General features: G+C 45.4%; 2 protein-coding genes and 1 pseudogene across 2 annotated transcripts; all 3 read right to left on the bottom strand.

Moving 5' to 3' along the window:
- Positions 1-1107: 1107 nt before the first annotated feature.
- LOC125515465 (transcription termination factor MTERF8, chloroplastic-like) lies at positions 1108-3464 on the bottom strand. Its single transcript, XM_048680935.2, has one exon. It carries the CDS (start codon positions 3330-3332, stop codon positions 2169-2171), a length of 1164 nt encoding a protein of 387 aa, XP_048536892.1. The 5' UTR covers positions 3333-3464; the 3' UTR covers positions 1108-2168.
- Positions 3465-8839: 5375 nt separating this feature from the next.
- On the bottom strand, positions 8840-10287 carry LOC125515830 (transcription termination factor MTEF18, mitochondrial-like; annotated as a pseudogene).
- Positions 10288-17757: 7470 nt separating this feature from the next.
- LOC125515712 (uncharacterized) lies at positions 17758-19151 on the bottom strand. Its single transcript, XM_048681223.2, has one exon. It carries the CDS (start codon positions 19092-19094, stop codon positions 17940-17942), a length of 1155 nt encoding a protein of 384 aa, XP_048537180.1. The 5' UTR covers positions 19095-19151; the 3' UTR covers positions 17758-17939.
- Between the last annotated feature and the right edge of the window lie 2810 nt (positions 19152-21961).

Raw genomic sequence — 21961 nt, 5'->3', positions numbered from 1 at the left:
AACTACAATGGACATCGAGAACATAGAGATACAGAGTGTGCAAATGTACACTTCAATGATACTTGAAGCATTTGCTGAATACAAAACAGCACGTTCTTGCCGTATTAGCATTAATGATCAACTTTGTTGTAAGATTCTTGTTTATTTTGCAGCTCTGATTCGAGTAAAACAAACATGGCTACAACATTTAAGCAGTTACTATAGATATCTTCACTTGGTGGCTGAAAGATTCGGAGTTAACTAATCAGATCTGATTCTGATTCAGAATTACTAGAAAGTTGGTTTACTGAAATTGCAAAATTCAAAAGGACAAAAGTAGGAGCTTCTTCACGCAAGGCGTCAAGTCCACAAATACCTTCAGAATCACATATATGGATAGCAGAGTCAGAGCGCCCTGCTTCGTCGATCTCCTGGAAGAACAAGAAGGGAACACCATGCATCTGCATCCAGTTTCAGCACATCTTCTGAAAGAAAGAACGCGCCATCTACATTCAGTAAATCAGTATGCTCCTATAATTCCACAAGCTAGGCACCAGATAAGGGACACACAACAGATGTTCATTTCAAATCAGATCTCTTTGCGATTAATAGCATGGACCCATCTCCTTTGTGTTATTGCAAGCACACAGCTGAGGTCTCATTTCTTCCAACTTCTAAAGCCTAAAATCAGGAACAGACAAATATGCACATCCTCACCACATCTTGTGTCTTAATTTGAGGTACACAGCATGTATACTATTCCTATGTTCTAAGTTCTGCAAGATTCTATAATTATGCAATATCTAGACTTAGATTTAACTAAATAGGCGACGAAGAGATGACATTTGGTATAAATGAGAAAATTAGTGGGATAATCTCTTAGATGAGGTGACAGTCTTCATTCTTTCAGAGCCGAAAAAAATGAAACGTGGTAAAAAGAAGTGTTCATTCTCTTTTCTCCAATGCCAGCATACACGTCTTTAAAGAGATCATAGCTGACACAACAAAACAAAATATAGAAGAGTATTCCAAAAAAAAAGCAAATAGTGATATGGAATACAGATGCCTAAGCATCCATGTACATAGTGCTAATATGGAATAAAATCAGTAGTAAAAAGGTATGACAGATAAATGACATAACGAGTTTTAAGATTAACTCAACAAAAGTTCTGTTATATGAAATGCCCTCTGCTTTTCAGAAATTTGCCTCTGGAGCACAAATACCAGGGCCTCCAAAATGCCCGTTACATAGTTCTACAAGGATAAGTCAATAACAAAAATGCTACTAGCCAACTAATGCACTATTCAGTTCTGACATCAGAAGCCATATGAGAAATATCAACCAGTAGCCCATCAATCAAAGAATATAAGGGGAAAAACTGAATAAAACTACTGAGTAGTACACAATGACTTGCTTTCACAACAGTTTTATAAGCAAAGCTACTGTTGGATGAACGAAGATTTTCATCTTAGAAGAACTAGAGCAAGCAACCAACATACTAGATCCAAACTGCATCCTTGGGAGTGACAAACATACTTTCATCCGGAGAAAATTTAGAAGTCCATGTCATCTTTGGCAAAAATGAGAACCTTCTTTCATGAAAAGATAGATTGAGGTGCACATGAAAATGCTATGGTCATTTGAGAACATAAAGATACTTGAAAGTATTTGCAGAATGTCCTGCTCTCACTCTCTTTAATTCCATTAGTTCTTAGAGAGACTTTTTTAGCTCCATGAAACCACTGCTCAACCCTTGGACGTCATCTGTTTCAAACATAATGTTGTGGGGATGTGTCAGAGAGTGCTTAGTACTTTGTATTGCTTTTTCTGACATGGCTCCTATCTCGAGGTGGAAATGAAGGCTATCCGTGGCTGGAACAGCCGTTCCATGGTTTTCACAAAGATTACTGTAAATCCAATATATATGTCAATGCGACCTTAAGAGTGCACAAGCTAGTAGTACGATGCTTTCTTCTCTAATTGAATGTCATAATGAGCATACCAATACTCTCAAATCAAATTACCAATTTCATCCTAGACTAGCATCATCAAATCAGCATGTAACAAACATACAATAGATTATCAATAGCAGACAACTACAATTGAGTTAGGCCAAGAACACCAAATCAGGAATGAATAGCATAACACAGAATGTAAAAAATTTGTTGTGCCGTACTGTAACCAATTTTCATGTAAATTTGAATCTAGTCGGCACTTCCCCTCTGCAAGCGGCATCATAGTCTTCAGCAAGGTATGGTGCAACTTCCTTGTGAGGGCATATGTACTTCTCCACGAATACTTTCTCCATCACAATGAATACAGTATAGTAGCTCCGGTTGTGATCCAGCAGTCCATTTTCCTTAAGAAACTTTACAACATAGTACCGGGGTATGATCCGGCCCTCCAGGCTGTACGTGAGCAATGCCGGATGATGAGCAATGTATGCTGGCTCAAACCCAACCTCAGAGATTAGGAACTCTGACTTGCTCTCCAGCATCTGGTTAGACCTCATCAACACAGGCGGAAGCTTGGACAAAGCAATGCCCACCTCGGCATCCGACCACTTGAACGTTTTCTTCAAGTGCTCCACTTTGGTGGTGATTTTCTCCTCGCTGAGGAATGCAACAGCTTGTAGAGCATGCTTGAACATCCGAGATCCACGGGGTACACCAAGACCTTCGATGCACGCCATTGCTGTCCGGATGCGTTCCGTGCTGATGCTGAGCGGCGATGGTGTAGGTATGCAGAGCCTGGCAATATCACAAGCACCTAGCCCGCACTCGCGCAGGAAGGCGACATTGGGCTTGACCACCCGCTCGAGGTTGGACGAGAGAATGGAGCCACCTGCTCGAGGTAGGGCTCGAAGGAGGTTCTCGGTGGAGCCGAAGAGGGGCAATAAGTACTCCAGCGTGGAGACGATGGATCTGCAGCGGAAAGTGACACTGGGGAGCGAGACGAGGCGCGCGATCTGAGAACGCGAGAGACCGAGGCCGGTGAGCTCCGCGACATTGGGTGCCAGGGTTTTCTCCACTTTGGCACAGAGGAACAGCGGGTCCCTGGCGACGAGGGCGGCGACATCGGCGCCGGAGAGGCCGAGGCCGGCGAGGAAGGCGAGGACGGCGTCGGGCTTGGAAGGGGACTTGAGGTGGGAGAGCTTGGCGGAGGCCTTGAGGGCCTGCGGTCGGGTGAGGCCGCAGGTGGCGACGAGGTACTCCTCCACCGCGAAGCTAGGGTTCGGGGAGACGGCGGGCGCGGCGGCGGAGAAGAGGCGGCTGAGGTGGGAGATGGGAGAGGCGGGGGAAGACGAGAGAAGCTGGGAGAGGACGGTGTGGCGGAGGCGGAGGCGGAGCATGGCGGCGCCGCCGCGGAGGAGGAGATTGACGGGGCGGCGGCGGCGGCGGCGAGGGAATGGGGATAGCTCGATGGGCGGTGGTGGAGTGAAAAGCAGATGAAGTGCGTGGGCGTTGAGGTTCAACCCAACCCAAGTGGCCCCCACTCGTCAGTCTCATGCTGCTATCTAAAAATGCGTTAGAGCGACTCTTGGCGTGAATAAAAATCCTTTTTGCAACTTTCATGCAATTCCCAACATGAAGAAGTTTATAAAACCATGTATTGTCATCAACCATGGAAAAATGCATAAAGATTAATTTTTTAGACGCTCTTGCTTCATTTTTCTTTTCAACGGCATGCAAGAGAACTATGGCCAACTACCGATACCCTACTTTTCCAATATAGCTAGACGTATACCCCGCGCGTTGCTGCATGAATCGCTAATAAATATTTGATGTTTAAAAACATGATCTTTTATGAAAACATATGTGAACTCTTCTTTTGATTCCTTATCTTAAAAGCTTATCATCAAGGTGATCACGAAAACAACAGCGACAAGTAAAGACAATAGACATCTCATCCCTTTGCAAAACCTAAAACAACGATAGCAATCATTGTTCCGCGTTCCATAAAAAACATAGCTTGCACTAAAAATATAAAATATGAGTTCACTCATAATTAAAAAAATCTGTAAAAAAGGTCACATATAAATCATGAGAGTCACTCTTGAGTCTTCTCACTAAAACAATTTTGTGTGTCGTACGACAATTTCTATTATGTTGCCATTCACGACAGTATACCTAGGCACCTATGATTTTTTTTCGTTTGGCTTCTCTGATCTGAAACTCCACATGCTTTTGCGTTATATGAAGGTTAGTTCCATTTCGAAAAAAATAATAGTCTGATCATGAACTACTTTGTGTACAGTGGAATTGAATTAAGATTAGAAGGCTGAAATGTCATCTGTCGAACCCAACTTGCATAAATTTTGAATCCATCAACAAATTTTTAAAAACAGGAATATTTTTTGAAATCCTGAACAAAATTTTAAAAATAGGAACATTTTTTAAAATTCTAAACATATTTCAAAGCAACAAACATATTTTGAATTTGTCAACAAATTTTAAAAACAGAACATTTTTTGAAATTCCAAATCTAATTTTGGAAACAAGAACATTTCATAAAATTCTGAACCAAATTTTGAAGCCGCGGACATACTTTGAATTCGTGAACAAAATTTGGAAAATAGGATTTATTTTCTGAAATTCCGAAGAAAATTTTGAAACCACAAACATTTTTTAAATCCTTAAACATTTTAACATGAACATGTTTTGACATTCCTGTTTTTTTATTTCTGAATAAATTTTGAAAACATGAACATTTTTTAAATCCCGAACGAATTAGAAACCACAAATTTTTTTTTGAAATTCCCAAAAGGTTTTGAAACTTTGGACAAATTTTGCGAAAAGGGAACATTATTAAAATTCTAAGAAAAATTTAAAAAATTGTATGGACGGCAATTCGGCCTACAATAGTATGGCGCTAAGTGTTGGCTGACTAAAAGGCAACATGTTCAACAGTTAGATGTAGTAGAGATGCGCATGTTGAAATGGGCGTGGGGCCATAGAAGGAAGGATTAATCCGGAATGATGATACACGGGACAGAGTTGGGGTGCACCGATCGAAGAGAAGCTTGTCCTACATCATCTGAAATGGTTTAGGCATATTCAGTGCAGGCCTCTACATGCTCCGATGCATAGCGGATGGCTAAAGAACATTGATAGTGTCAAAAGTGGTCGGGTAGACCAAACTTGACATAGAAGTCCATAAAGAGAGATTTGAAGGGCTGGAATATCACCACAGAACTAGTCATGGACAGAGGGTGCTTGAAAACTAACTATCCATGTGTCAGAACCATGAGTTGGTTGCAAGATCTTATGGGTTTCGGCTCTAACCTGCCCTAACTTGTTTTTGAGACTAAAGGCTTTGTTGTTGCGTTGAGCAAATTTTAAAAAATGGAAACATTTTTTGAAACTCCAAACAATATTTAAATTTTCCAAATAGTTTTTTGTAAGAAAAATAAACTTGAAAAGTTGAAAAAAGAAAACAAAAATAAAAACGAAAATGAAAAGAAAGAGAAAATGTTATGAAAACAAAAAAAGAACATTGAAATAGAAAATGAAAAAGGAAAGAAATAGAAAAAAGGAAAAATGGTTAAATAATGTTTTAGAAGGTTCCCAAAACCTGACAAAAACCTTCTAGAAGGATCCCAAAACCAGGCTGGAAAAGCTATGAGCTCAAATGGGCTGGCCCAATCGCTCCATAAATAGACCTTCCCCTGTGCGAATGTATGACATTTTGACACAAAATGTGCACAATAGGGAATTCCATCTTTCTCTCTGTAACTCACCTCCACAACGATTTGGTTTAGGGGGCTGTTTGGATCGTGGCCTTGAGACGCCATGCCGAAAAATTGGTGGTTGACTCAACATTGGTTGCTCGTTTGGATGAAAGGCCAACTTTTTGGTATGCCCACATCTCCACAGCGGTCCAGTTCAATTCCCAGCCAGTTTTTTGGCAAGGCGTGGGTTGGCAAATCGTGCGCCAATTTTTTGGCATGCCCACAATTGGCAGGGCGGGCGGCGGCACAAACCAAACAACCCCTAGGTCTTCCTCTCAATTCCCTAATAACGCTCAGCCCCTTTTCGATTGACCCATCAAGGTTTCATCTGCCAAATGCCGCCGGACGCTAGCATGCAATGCTGGCAACTCACCTGCTGCACCCAATTTGCACACTACCGTTGATGCGGCCCTTCTCGCATTGCACACAATTGCAAAGGCCAAAGGCGACAACCGCCAATGAGCTAAACGTTGGTGTTGCCGAGGGAATGAAGAAACAAGAACTGTATGTTTGAATGCAAGTCAAGAAAATTGATTTAGAGAGAAGAGACTAAAGGAGCAAGCATGGTATGTTCCAATTCAACTAAAGAAAATTGATTTGAAGAAGGGACTGAAGGTGCAAGCACAATATGTTTTGAATTTAACTAACAAAAAATGATTTGGAGAAGAGACTGTGCAAGCATGACATGTTTCAAATTCAACTAAAGAAAATTGAGGGAGTGTGAAAGCACGACATGTTTCGAATTCAGCTAAAGAAAATTGATTCGGAGAAGTTCTCATGGCGTGTAAAATTCTGTTGCCATGTTAACTTAAGTTAGATCATCATATGCTAACTCAGTTAGGCATTTAATCGATTGCCATGGGGGTTAACCTGTTGTGTATATCAATTAAAGAAAGCTGATTCACATGTTAACTCGGTCAGCCATATCCTGTTTAAGTAACAAATATATTTTATTTTTGTTTCAGGTAACGATTCAAAGAAGTAATAATGATTTCATTATGTCCACAAGTTGTGAGTCGCACATGTTTTAGTTTATATCGTTAGTTGCATCTGTTTCATGCATATTTTTTTTTGCTTTTAGTTTTAAGTTTGAAATTGCCCCCCTGGTTACTTGTCATGCTCCGCCAGTGTGCATGTGGGCCAGCGAAACAATGAGTGAGTTATAACAAGCTGAGCTGGAAGTATTGTAGATTGTAATGTAATCAATCAGATTGTAGTTTCCTTCTGGCATTTTTGATAGAGCAAACACAAAATTGTACTTGTCCTTTACTCATCCTCTGTAGAGCTCTCATAAGTAAAGCCAGAAGCTACAAATCCAGTCATTCTAGCCACTTCACATGCTATCACTTCATTGCCAACACCATTCCAGGAAACAGAAAGTCAATGTCGAAAAAAGCATTGCATACGATAGGAATAGGATGTAAAGATGCTAGACTAACTTCACTGACATAATCGGTATATGGGCGATTTATGCCACCTATTGATGAAACAATGATATTGAGCAGTACCCTAGGGTTCAGGTGGCAAATAAACAGACTCAAAAGCCCACACGATTGATGTATTCAAGTGTTTATGCTCATGTAAAAGTTCATCTTCTTTGTCGGGAACAAACTGGTGGAGATATTTTCATGCCTAAGAGATTATAATTGAGGAAAACAAGAGGAGCGACTGCAACATAACAATAATTTGTCCAATGATATTTTTAAAGGCCAGCAAGGCACACATCATCTGACTGCTATGTAAAACATCATGCATACACAACCATTGGACCAACATTTCCACCAGTCAAAAGTTTTCATTCAAAATTAACTAACTACTATGCATTTTATCCGGATTAGCAATGCAGAATATATATATAACAGAGCAGAGCCAAGGAGCATTTTCAAGTTCCATATTTCAAGATAATCTCTAGAGTATGTAAGCCATCACAGCAAGCACACATTTGGAGGTCATAACTAGAAGGAAGGATGTAAAAAGGAATATTCTGAACAAAAAATTAGTGAGCTTATGCAATGAAGATCTGAAAAAGGGATATAAGTACTATTTTGATAGAATAATGTTTTATCTTCGCATGATAAAAGGCTATAATAGCTAAACCTCATCATTCTGCTTGTCCTTAGCTAAATTTGTTAATTAGAATGGAAGAAGAATCATTATCATATCATAAGGAAATCATTCATTTTACACTAATAAAGTCCATAGTTTGCAGAAGAAATCTCACAGGACAATGCTGTTTTTTTCCTTTTAGCTCAACAGGGAAAACAGAAGCCTGAGAGTACATCATTTCCAAGCCATCGCCCTAGAGAAACCTGACACTGAAGTGTGCCCCAAAGCGAGGCCAGTCTTGTGCCTCATTTAGGCAGCCTGCACCTGAAACCAATATCAGCAAATCTTCTCCTACTAGAAAGAAAGCAACGTCTAAATTCATTAACTTGAAGACTTTGAGTTTGGGTGGATTAGATTCAAACAATATTTTGTTCGACAAGTACAACCTATGTGTGACATGTCTTCTCTAGTTGGCATGCAGAATGAATAGACACACGGTCGGTGGTAGCCAAGCTTTTAAAATAACCGGCAACTGCTACCTGAAAGAATAAATGGGATCAGGTAATCACCAGAACTGAGTCTAATGAAAGAATTATGACTATGACGGGTATCTTCCTCTTTGTTTCAGACAGTGCAAACAGGTCACAGAGAGCCCCAGAAAGAGCAATTGTCATCTAAAGACGTTGATGCTACTGATGAGCCCTTTAAGGCAAAGCTGTATATAGATTGTACGTACAAAGGAGGCAAGGATCAAGCCCTCTGGAATTCGACTGATATGCTGTACCATGCGTGTAACAGAATTAAACCTAGTCATGCTACAAGAACCATTATCACCTCCTGTGCTTCCCAGGTCTTATGAAGAGCGAATAGCCCTATCACCTCAACCATAACATGTGTTTGTGTGCAAACAGGAACGGCACAAATCAAAGAAAGAATTCTGTCCTAGTATGTGTGGGTTTTCCTTGCGGGATTGGAGGTTGGAAACACAAATATATTCATGTACTCTCATCTTGAGGGATTGGAGGCGATGCTTTCATGTCTACTTAACGACAAACATCATAACATCAACACCAAGGTGTTCATGAATTAAACTATCAATTCATTAGGCATTAGCAACGACCAAACCAGCATGTGGAAGACATACTACAGCAGAAAACTAATATCTATTTAGGCAGAATACACTAATGTGAATTGCCAGCTTACTAGGAATAGTGAAAACTCTGTCATGACATACACAGTTACCAATTTCCATAGCCCTTCCTTGCTTCATGTAAATCTGAATCTAGCCGGCAATTCCCCTCTGCAAGCCGCTACATAGTCTTCAGCAAGGTATGGTGCAGCGTCCTTGTGAGGGCATATGAACTTCTCCATGAATACCTTCTCAGTCATCTTAACTGCATAATAGTAATCTCGACCATGATCTAGCAATCCATTTTCCTTAAGAAAAGTTACAACGCAGTATCGGGGCCTTAGCCTCCCCTCCAGGCTGTACGCGAGCATTAGCGGGTGATGAGCAATGTATGCCGGTTCCAACCCCAAATCAGAGATCAGGAACTCTGACCTTCTCTGCAGAAACTCCTTAGTCCTATTCAGCACCGTTGGATACTTAGAAACAGCCATGCCTACCTCAGCATCCGTCCACCTGAAGGTGTTCTTCAAGTACTTCACCCTGGCTGCGATCTTGTCCTCGCTGAGAAATGCAACAGCGTGCAGCGCATGCCTGAACATCCTAGAGGCACGGGGCACACCTATGTTTTCAGCGCATTCCACCATCGCCTGGACACGCTCGGGGTTGGCGGCGAGAAGCCATGGTTGACTGATGCATAGCTTGGCAATATCACAGGCACCTAGCCCGCACTCCCGCAGCAACGCGACGTTGGGCTTGACCACATCATCGAGGTCAGCCGAGTGAAGGTAGAAGTTCCTCTTGAGGGCTCGGAGGAGATTCTCAAAGGACCCAAAGAGAGGCATGTAGTACTGCAGCTTGGAGACGATGGATCTATAGCGGAAGCTGTAACGGGCGAGCGAGACGAGGCGTGCGATCTCAGGACGCGAGAGGCCGAGGCCGGTGAGCCCGACGACGACGGGGGCCAGGGTTCTCTCGACGCCGGCGCAGAGGAACTTGGGGTCCTTGGCAACGAGAGCTGCGACATCGGCGTCGGAGAGGCCGAGGCCGGCGAGGAAGGCGAGCACGGCGTCGGGATTGGCGGGGGACTTGAGGTGGGAGAGCTTGGCGGAGGCCTTGAGGGCCTGGGGTCGGGTGAGGCCGCAGGTGGAGACGAGGTACTCCTCCACGGCGAAGCTAGGGTTTGGGGAGATGGCGGGCGCGGCGGCGGAGATGAGGCAGTGGAGAGGGGATACGGGAGAGGCGGAGAGAGACGAGAGGACCTGGGCGAGGACGCCGCGACGGAGCCGGAGCATGGCGGCGCCGGCGGCGCCGGCGGCGAGGGGATGGTGCGAGACGGAGAGAGTGGTGAGGGTTCGCGTTGGTGCTGCGGTGTTGCTCCACCGTTGAGGAGCCTTAGATGGGCTGGGCTGGGCCGAGTTAGGCTAAAGAGACACATTTGGATCCGCTCAAATGCCCTAAACAAAAAAGAAGAACCACCCCGGGAAAACAACTCAACCAAGTGCCAAGCAGCGGCTGTTCCCGATGATTGATTCATTATCACACGAAGCATTTGTTAAGCTTTCGGTCACTTATGGGCCATATGATGGACGCGGAGGAAAGTGGTACACAAAGAGGTTTTTCAAAGTCCTTCGGCCACTCACGAGTTCATTAAAATATTCATATCAAAACTGAAGATGACAACAGAGAAGGAGACAAGAAGCGCCGGCTGAGATTAGAAGAACAACAAGGACACATTTGGGCTAATTTTGAACTTCTTAATTTGGCTCTCCTAGCTAAACATGCATGGCGTATTCTTCAATCCAGAATCAACAAGTGCAAGAATTTTAAAAGCTGTATATTTTCCTATGTGCTCTGTTTTGATTGCAAAATTGGGTAATTATCCAAGCCAGATTACGGAAAAATCCATGTCGATGCAAGCGTGGCAAAGTCTAAGTTGAGAGGAGAGGCATGTGCAATGTGCAGAGATGATGATGGACAATATTCGGGCAACTCCTCTCTGGTTATCCGAGGAATCATCGATGTAGCCACACTCGAGGCGATGGCATGCAGAGAAGTTTTGGCTCTGGCAGAATACTTGATGATTCAAAATGTTATAATTGCCTCCGATTCAAAGCAGGTGGTGAATGGCATTGAAAGAGGGTCTAGTAGCACTTATAGTTGTATCATTAGCGAGATTAAGCAGCGAGCTAGTTTAATTAATTATAGGTTTATTTTTTAAGGCGGACATCAAACACCGATGCAGATAGTTTGGTTAAGTTTTCAAACACTCTTAATTAGGGGTGACATCTATGGTTCATCCATCCCCATGATGTTTTTTGTATACCACTTCATGTGAACTATGATCAATAAAGCATAGCTATACTTCTTCTAAAAAAAGGGAAAACAAAGTGACTTCTTCTAAAAAAAGGGAAAACAAAGACTCATTTAGATGATCTTGCAAGCCCTCTGAAAGAAAATCAAGATGATCTTGAGTTTCTAAAAAGGGTCTTAGATGATGTTTAAGAAAAAAATTGATGATCATGTGTTTCTAAAGAAGAACCTTACATGATTGATCTTTTCTCCTACAAAAGCATGTTTTTTTCTTTCTCGTTGTGATTTCAAAAACATAAAAGGACCCTAATCACATGTCGTACCAGACGGAGATTGAGGGTCGATGTGGCCACAAAGTGGTAGGGATGCAAGCATCAAAGCCATATTTGAAACATGGTTTATACCTAGTTGTTACTAGTATGTATGGCGTGCGACATTTTTTCGGCGTCACTCTTCCAGCGGTCGTATGAAGATTTTAGAATGTGTTTTCGCAGCAAGGTCGACCTAATTGTGAATTTCATGCAATCAATGTCTAATAGTAGTTCCACCCATTGTGTCAACTGATAACATCCTGTCATGTTGCGTCTCTGATTACCATTTTTTTTAGAAGTTCAAACTCGAGAACCAAGGTCTGAAACAAATCATTTAGCAGACATATATTAACATGGAGTGGTATTCTGAATGTGAGAATGCAGATGCTGCCACAATGCCAGGGCAGGAACAAAGAAGCAACCAACCAAAATACTCCCTCCGTCCGGAAATACTTGTGGGAAAAATAGATGTATCTAGACGTATTTTAGTTCTAGATGCATCCATTTTTACCTATTTATGTGACGAATAATTTTGGACGGAGGGAGTATCTTTTTCAGGGAAGTGGTGGTGGACAATCAGACCTCAGCTCAAGCAGCAGCTGCAAAGAATCTACCACATGAACCTGCTCATTCAGATTCTGGTTGACTGGGAAAATAACGCGTGCATATGCGACCAAGACCAAAAGAATGTATACTCTAGTTACATACCATCGTACAAGATTTTTGTAATGTACAAAGGAAGAACAATTTACGGAAATCACGACACATCTATCTATCTAGTATATATACTTGCAACAATGAAGGCAAGGTGCCGACAGTAGATAGAGTACCACCTCTGAATTATGCCCGGAAATTAGAACAGTTATCTCTATGGAGAACAGATGAAAATGATTAAATCATGGAAGAGAGATTGCTTGCTTAAGATACATTCCATTGCCTCGTATTTGTAACTCCACTAGTGCTACTAGTATTCTCAATAGAACCACAGTGTTTAGAAGCAAGAGAGAAAGAAATCAGCCATTCTTCCTCATCACCAAAATGTCACCCTAAAATTCGTCCTCTTATTTTATGTGTCGGATCTGCTCACACCACGTCTAGAGAAAAATATTGCACAAACAAATTCCAAAAATTAGAATGACACAATAGATTGTTAGATACTTCTACTAAATGTCCGCTTTACACTTGAGTTACCTGTATGAAAATATGCCCATTCTAATAGACTAAATTGGACATTTATGAAAATGACACAATAGCTTTTTGCTAAAAATCCTCTCATCACTGGTGTACTCTGAGATAAGAAAGCGATTTCTCAACATAATTAGTTAAGCCCGGTCCCGATGATCTGGAAACATAAGGGCATCTCCAGCCGTTCGGCCCCCTAGGGCGCCTAAATAGAGCGGCCTGGGGGCGTGCCGGCGCTAGTTCGGCCCCTGGGGGCGACCTAGCTCCCAGTCGCGCCCCCAAGCGCCGGCCCCAGGATGCGGGAAATTTAAACTTATAGTCGTTCCCGCTTCAAAAGACGCCACAAATCCGGCGATCGGACGTAGTCTGGCGTTACAAAAAACAGAGCGCCGCACGCCGCAAGTTCGCGTGCCCAAGGATTCACTCGGCGGGGTCAGCTCCAGGCGTTGGCGGAGTCGGCGTGCGCGGGCTCGGCGGTGTCGGAGCTGCTTCGGTGCTGGGCTGTGTCGGCGCGGCTTCGGCACTGCTGGGCGGCGATGTAGAGGCGTCGTTCGGGCTTGGCGTCCGCGTGGTCGGCGTCGTCGGCAACTCACTCAGGATGAGGCCGCGCTGCGCCAGGTACCACGCCTTGAGCTTCTCGTCGTTGCTCCGGAGCATGTCCGCCCCGCCCATCAGAAAAGACATGTCGGTGTTCCTCTTCTTCGCGGCGACGTTCGTCCAGAGTAGGTCGAACTTGATGGCGCTGTTCTTCATCAGCGACGACCACCGCGCCTCGGTCTTCTCTTCATGTAGGACGGCCCGGGCCTGGGCGTCGGCGAGGCAATGCTCGATGGACTCCTGCACTCGTGCGGTTGCCGCGTCGGCGTTTTTCTCCTTCTTTGCCAATTTGTGGCCGTCCGGCCGCCCCTCACTCGCGCCCGGAGTCGTCGCGTCCGGCTTGTATGTCTCCTTGGCCTTGTCGAGGGCACGTCGAACTTCCGCCCACTTCTCGCACTTGTCAATGCGCTTTGTAGACGTGGAGGTGCTTGAAGTCGGCGTCTTGGTTGTCGCCCCGATACATGGCGAACATACGCAGCAGCTGCGCGGACGAACAAACAGTTAGCGGGCGGCGGGTGTAGACGACGAAGATATGCGGGCGAACGGCATGCGTACCTGATCCTCAACGCTGACGCCGCTCTCCGGGCGAGCCGCGACCTCCTCGACGATTCCATGCCATTTGTTGCCCGCCAACTGGATACGCCCCCAATGGTCCGCCATCGCCTTGGAGCCGCGCTGCATGTAGACGCCTTTGAAGTACGGAGGGTACTGCACGCCGACGAAGGCGGGCGAGGGTGTGCGCGACGCGGGGTGGCCATGGGGGAAGGTCACGTTTGGGTTGAACCCCCCGTGCGCGTCGCCGTCGGCGTAGCCGGGCGACGACGATCCCCATGGAGAGCCGACGCCTTGCTGTCCCCAGGGCGCGTACTGGGCGTGGCTGACGGCGGGTGGATTCATCATCCCCGCGTGGTCGACCGATGAGGAAGACGCCGCCGCACGCGCCGCGTTGTCACGGGCCTTCTTGGCAATGGCACTGTTCCGCCGGTCGGTGGTGACTGCGTCGCGTCGCTGAACTTCCACCCTCCACTCGGCGCTCGACATGCCCGATGGCTTCGATGGCGGCGCCCTCGGCTTCCTCTGCTTCGGCTGGGCCATGGTGCCAGTCGTGGTTGCCGCCGCGCGCGGCATGGCGTACTTCTTCGGCGGCATGGCGGCGACTGGAAGGCGAGCTGGAGGGGGTTTGGCAGGAGAAAGGGAGAGAATGGCGGGAGGAAGGCGAGCGAGCGAGAGAGATGCGAGGGAAAAGCGTCAAGAAACGGCGGGAAAAGGCCCTCGGGTCGCCGCCAGGACGGGCCCACGCGCCTTTTTCGCTTGCGCCGGCTTCCCAAGCGCCCCCCAGGGCGCCGGGTTCGGCCTGGGTCCGCCGGCACCAGTTTTTGCCCGAGCCGGCGAAAAACGGGCTTCTGAGGGCGCGACTGGGCCGTTTTTTTGACGCCGGCGCGGCAAAATCGCCTGGGGAGGGCCTGTTGGGGACGCGGCTGGAGATGCCCTAAGAACTCGTGTCATACAGATACCGCTGTGACAATGGAATATATAAATAAAACAGTTGTGGCCCTGAAGAGTCGGACATAATAACTCTGAATCATACATAAAAGTTAGCCAACTTCAGCTCTGATTCGAGTTAACTTGGTTTCCGGCAGATGTTTTGAACAACTACTATAGCTTCACACTTGAATTGCGTATAATAAGTTTCAGACTTCACACAAGGAGGCTGAAAGATTCAGAGTTAACGTTCAGCTCTGTTTCAAAAGCAGAGTTCAGACTACAAAATTTACATAACGCTTACCGTTTACATGGCATAAGTGGCTCATTGAAATTGTTTACATCCAAGTGAAGATCCAACAAAATGTACAAATTGATTAAAGCACCAGATGCTACTAGGTCACTGAAATCTACAGTACAATGCTAGACTAGGCTCATACTTGCATGTCCCGTGACTCATGTGTGGTATTTGAAAGGTCTTCCTAGTTATATCGCGAATCTTTTAGATAAACCTCTTAAGAAGTTGGAGGGCCTAGTATATGGCGATTTCTCTTTTGCTAGAACCCACTTTTTTACGATTACGAGGTTTATTCGAAGAGGAAATTGCATCCTGTTGCATCTCCTTATTCAGCAAAATGCATAACAACTTGCTGATTCTCCTCCCTTCCTTCCTTCCTTCCTTGTGGACAGGTATGAGCAGACGGACCCGACTAGCATGACAAACATGCAGCTCATCAGAAAGATGAAGGAGCAGCTAGCAAAGGATCTGACCCGCGCGACTGCGCCAAGCAAGTGCGCTGCGCAAGAACATCCACCACTTAATCCACCGAACCCAAGGCAACCATTCTCTGTTTCTTGCACGGGTTGGTTCATTAGATAGAAACGATTATTGTTAGATCTGCATTTTTTTCACAAGGCAAAAAGGAAGAAATGATTCACTCGATTACGCATTTTGAACAAAATCTAGCCTAGCACTGCACATCCACAGCAACGTCTACAGTTCCAGAGTTGAACTTGGTGCATAGCCTAAAGAAGCAAGTAACTAATTACAAGTTTATAACATACAGGTGTCTGCTGCTACCCGCGGACCAATTTTGGCATACCACAATTACAGGTTCTGAATCATACACTTTATTTATTGAACTCAAGATAGGTGCAGATTTTTTATGTGCTGGCATGGTTGGAAGAGGAAGCCTCATGAAACTATAAGGTGTAAATTAAAATGGCAAAGGTAACAAAAAAATGCTCATTATACACTGTGATCACAAGCCAGTGATATCAACATCTATATTTGTCAAGTTCCGATAAAATGCCCCCACTACTATGAGGACGCTCCAAATTTTCTTAGATTATCCCCTCTTACTTTGTTAGCCAGAGGAGCATATGGGCAGATATGCTGAAAACCCCTCAAGCTAACTACACTGCATAAAAGGAACCGAAGGAATATGTGCCATTGGAGGTACACAATCAAACAGGATGAACTTATGGAAATGATTTCGTCAAAGCTTCAGTTTGGCATGCTATTTAGGATATCAATTCAAGGGAATTATTAAAACAGAGCAACTTGACTCCAAACATGGCTGTGGGATTACTTAAATATCTCATCAGGTAGCTATAAAGTTATTAATCAACCTCATGATGACAGTAAATCAGAATCTGAAAGAAAAACTAATTTCCAGTGATAGCATAACGATCTCTGCAAACACATATACTCACATCGTATCACTGAAAGAGGTGCAATGGACCTAAGGCGCATACAGATCAGTTTGGTGAGCTACTATAGCCGTGCTAATAGTCCCTCCGTTCCTAAATATATGACGTTCTGGTAGTTTTAAATGAACTACCAAAACGTCACATATTTAGGAACGGAGGGAGTACTATATATCTTCCCTAATTCGCAAAAGAATGTAGAAACAACTATTCTCCCCAGTGGAGCAGCTACATTGATGTGACCATTAATCATTCGGCATGAGTGGTGAACCATCTCGAAAACAATGAACGATGAATTGATGTTGACCATTAGACCAAGTGGGCTATATCACTCCAAAAGACTAACTTAATTTCAGTATCACCAAAAGGAAATCGTGGAAGCATTCTAACCTGCAGGCAAGAATTTGTCACAATACCAAATATTCTTAAGAAGACAACAAGCTAAATTGGTTGATAAACTCAGGTTAGTGATTGTAAGCTAGTTGCATAATACAAGCATGCATATCAAACAGGACTACATATGTGTATTCTTGGGGCAGGCAGGAATTGACTTAAATGTCATAGCTGCAAAAATATCATAGGGTTCCTTGGTGTGAATGACATTGTTGGGTAACTGAGGAAGTACTTCTCGTGGCTCATGTCCTACCTCTCGAGAATTATCTCAAAGATCTATGCAGAAATTGCCACAGCAGCAAAAGGGCACAGCTTCTGATGACTCCATAAAATGTTGTATCTAGTTTCGGCTCCATCACACCAAAACAGTAAATACAAATGAATAACTGAAAAAAAACATGATGACACAACAAAACAGGGGACAAGATTATCTTGTGGCACTGCGTCACAAATTTGAGGAATATACGACTAATCTGGTTTCTTTATTTTAGCACAGAGGACTAAGAATAAGCTGTTCTTTGCACACAAAGATTTACAAAAACAATTCAAACAAGAGGAAACAGATTATGCTAAAGCAAGGTGAATTAACCCTGGGCCCTACATACGAAACGCTAACACCAGGGGACAACATTCCCTCCATCTGCTTCCAAAAGGACTATTTACCTAGATTTGGGAAGGGCATCAGATTTATCCTCAAATTATCCACTATGAATTGCAAAAACAGTAATAGAACATTAGGAATGCATTACCCACAACGAAGGAGACCTTACCTTGGCTCATTGTCTCAATGCACAGGCAACTAAATTGAAAACTGAAATTTTAGCGCATTTCAGAATGGCCTGATCTCACACTTACTTAGTTCCAATACATGTGTTTAAAACATGAATGAGGACAAATAAATTCATAACCAATCCATGGTTTCTTCTCTGCTGAGTGGTGACATTACATATCAGTATCCAGGGATCAAATTATCAGCTTCATCACTCGTTAACAACCACCAACCCAGCATCTAACAGACATACAGCAGCGGACAACCAGCACACAGTTACATCAGAGCCCGTTATTGGCTTATGTGAATCTGAAATTAGTGGGCACTTCCCCTTTACAAGCAGCATCGTAGTCTTTTTCAAGGTGCGGTGCAGCTTCCTTATGAGGGTGTATGAACTTCTTCTTGAATGTCATGTCGGACTCCTTGAAAACAGTATAGTAGCTTGGGTCACACTTGAGCAATCCATTTTCCTTGATAAACTTTACAGCGTAGTGCCGGGGCCTGAGCCGGCCCTCTAGGCTGAGACCTAGCATTACGGGTCGCTGAGCAATGTACGCCGATTCCAAACCCACCTCGGAGATGAGGAACTCAAATCTGCGCTGCAGCGATTTCTCGGACCCCCTCAGCAACGGTGGAAACTTAGAAACAGCCATGCCTACCTCAGCATCCGTCCACCTGAACGTGCTCTTCAAGTACCCCACCCTGACTGTGATCTCCTCCTCGCCGAGGAATGCAACAGCCTGAAGTGCGTGCCTGAACATCCCAGAGGCACGGGGCACACCAATGTTTTCAGCGCACGCCACCATTGCCTGAACATGCTCCGGGTTGCTGATGATCATCCTCGGTCTTTGGATGCAAAACTTGGCGATATCACAATCCTGCAACCCACACTCTCGCAGGTACGCGACATTGGGCTTGACCACCCTCTCGATGCTGTGTGAGAGGATATTGGAGAACTTCATCACCCGGAGGAAGTTGTGGGAGGTGCCGAAGAGGCGCAGGTAGTACTGCAGCTTGGAGAGGACAGATTTTTGGCGGAATTTGTGGGCGGCGAGCGATGCGAGGCGCGCGATGTCGGAACGCGATAAGCCGAGGCCAGAGAGCCCTGCGGCTACGGGCGTCAGGGTTCTCTCCACGCTGGCGCAGAGGAACTGCGGGTCCCTGGCGACGAGGGCGGCGACATCGGCGTCGGAGAGACCGAGGCCGGCGAGGAAGGCGAGCACGGCGTCGGGATTGGCGGGGGACCTGAGGTGGGAGAGCTTGGCGGAGGCCTTGAGGGCCTGGGGTCGGGTGAGGCCGCAGGTGGCGACGAGGTACTCCTCCACGGCGAAGCTAGGGTTCGGGGAGGCGCCGGGCGCTGCGGCGGAGAAGAGGCGGTGCAGCTGGGAGGCGGGAGAGGCGGAGGGAGACGATAGGAGCTGGGTGAGGATGTAGCACCGGAGCCGGAGGAGCATGGCGCCGCGGCGGAAAGGCCGGGGAGATTTGGCGGCGGCCGGCGGCGGCGAGGGAATGGGGAACGGGGATGGCTTCTGCTTTTTTTTTTTTTTGACGATGATTCCCGTCTCCAGTCCAGCGTTGTTCAACCCAGCCAGCCCAAGTGGGTCCCGCCCGTCAGTCTCATGCTGCCATTTCTATAATGTGAGCCAGCGATCCCTTTTCCAACATTGTTGGTAAAATTGTCAAAGATTAGAGTGACATGTTTGGCCTGCAATGAAGTACTCCCTCTGTCTTATAATATAAAAACGTTTTTTATATTAGTGTAGTGTCAAAAACGTTCTTATATTATGGGACAAAGGGAGTGGTACTGTTTTCATATTTCTGCCCAAGGGAGGCAAACAAAGCCGCACACACTTTAGTCATAAATTCTTACTACGATTCAAACTATGTAACTGGTTGGGACGGTGATTCCTAAATTTTCATCTACCGTTCCTGATGTAATTGTTATTTAAGTTCAACAAAAAGTGTGTCACATCTTCAAACGCATACTTGACTGTCTTCTAGGTGATTGCAAGATATCCTCAATGATAAGCTACAATAAACGAATATTGAGCGTATCCATGAATCCTACTAGAATGCATCGCTTTTGCTTGCGCATACGTCTTGCTTCTTTCCACTCCCCTATGGTAAGGCGTGTCGTAACTGTTGTTTACTTTGTCACAAAGTTTTCCATGAATGTAGTTGAATGATCGGTATGGTCGACTAAAGTGGGGTGATTAGACGACTAACAAAATGTTAACTTCTTTTGCAAATTTTAGGCTCAACAAAACAACAAATTTGTCTAGATATGCAATTAGGTGAACAACCTATATGACAAACTTAACAAGTAACAAGTGCTAGCAAGTAGCAAGAGTAAACACAAGATAATAACTTGCACAAATTAAAGGACCAAAATAACCGCAAGTGGAGTCGATGAAGACGAGGATGTCTTTCTGAAGTTCCATCCATTGGGGAGGGTATGTATCCATTGGAGGGGTGTGAAGACACAATGCTACCCAAGCGTCCCAAGGACTCACCCTATTATCTTCATGCCCTCGCACAATGCAAGGTGTCGTGAATCCATTAGCGATGCACTTGAAGGCGACAATCCGGGACCTTTACAAATAAGGTTGGAGCTTCACAACTTAATCGAAGACTCCCAACACCACCACGAAGTTTCACCATAATGGAATGTGGCTCTGCAGTGACCTCTTCCTTCTAGGATGCCCAAACACCCAGGAGTAATAAATTGAAGTAGATGTAGAAGTCGGAATACGCAAAATGGTTTGGTGGAAGTGTAAATCGGGTGAATCTCCTATCCCCAAAGTACGAGAGAGTTGGGGTGGTTGGGGAAGGAGATCTCAAGCTTTTTCAGGTTTGGAAATGGTGGGTAAAAGCTTGGGCAAACTTAGGGTTAGGAGGAACAAGAAGGAGGGTATTTATACCCCCACGGGAGAAGTAACTGTTACACAACCGCAACTCCGATAACCCGGACTATCCAGAGAGAAAACCTCTTGCCCCGGGCACCTGGACAGATTAGGCCTTGTACAATGCTAGATGCTTGGGGAGGTGCTTAGAAAAATAAAACGGGTTTTTCTGAAGCGCCGATGTCCTATTTCTACATAAGAGACACATAATTAAGCGTCTACCCTGTACAAATAAGCACCGATGCTTAAAAAAACGTGATTTATTTCTCTATGCACCTCACTTAAGCACCTTGCATTGTACAAGGCCTTAGAGGACAGGATAGGCTGAGGGCCCTGGCACCCGGACATTACCGAGGCCCTTCTCTGGTACCTACGGGCACCTGGACCTCTAGAGTGGGTGACTTCTCCGATAAAAACTTTCTTCTGACGGAACATGGAAAAAGATGGGCAAAGTGAATGTGCAAATGTTTTGAGTTCCCTAACTCTCTAATCAAAACAACCCCTCTTATAGTACGGATGTTCCTTTGACTCAAAACTACTCCAAAGAACTTTCCGAGTCAGCAAAGAACACCGTCTTTATCCCTTTTTGTATTGATGGGGTTACCTAAGTCCGTAGACCAAATGGAGAAGCCAATGTCCTGAGATATACTTGACAACCGACATTATTTCTCACAAGTCTAAATGACCCAAAAATAAACATTGTTTAACAGCAATAATAAATCAATCCAACCTAGGGCGGGGCAGATTCTATCCGAAGATTGCACCGCCATCCACGGAGGGAGAAAACCTCACTGACCGTACACTCCAACCGTGTAGACGCCATCATAAAAAGGTCTATGTCCTTCGTCCTCTGTAGGATAGACTAAGAGCATCTACAGCCGGGCATCCCAAACCCGTCTCAAACGGCCGGGCGGGCCGCCCGGTCACTGACCGATCACGAAATTTCGACCTAGACGGGCGCCTCAAACGCCCGGGTTGACCGGCACCCCTCATATCCAGCCCAAATATGGGGCGGATATGGGGGCGCCCAGGCGCGTCCGCCACGTCGGACCCAACCCATGATAGCCCACCCGACCCCACATATATTCCTCCCCATCCGCTCGTCGGACCAAACCCTAGCCACTTCACTCCACTCCCCTCCGCCACCCAAGCTCCCGTTCAGCGATCGCCAACCTTGTCCGGCATGGCGGGCAGTGGATCCGAGTCCTTCACCTCCAGACCCACGTGACCCTGAGGAGGAGATGGACGTCCGTCTTGCGCTCCTCCGCTCCCGGGAGGAGGCCCGTGCGAGGCAGCGCGCAGACTCCTTTTTTCAGGAATCCATTGCGTCCGCCCAAATGGCGCATGGATCTGACGCTAGGTGTGCGTTGTTGCCTCATCGGAGGCGGTCCGCTGGCGTTCGAACGTGGTGGTGGACT

Source organism: Triticum urartu, chromosome 6A (genome assembly GCF_056163025.1).
Source record: "Triticum urartu cultivar PI428250 chromosome 6A, HENAU_Tu73, whole genome shotgun sequence".
NCBI classification, from domain to species: domain Eukaryota; kingdom Viridiplantae; phylum Streptophyta; class Magnoliopsida; order Poales; family Poaceae; genus Triticum; species Triticum urartu.
Note: the sequence above shows the minus strand (reverse complement) of the source record. Positions and strands in the feature narration are given on the sequence as shown.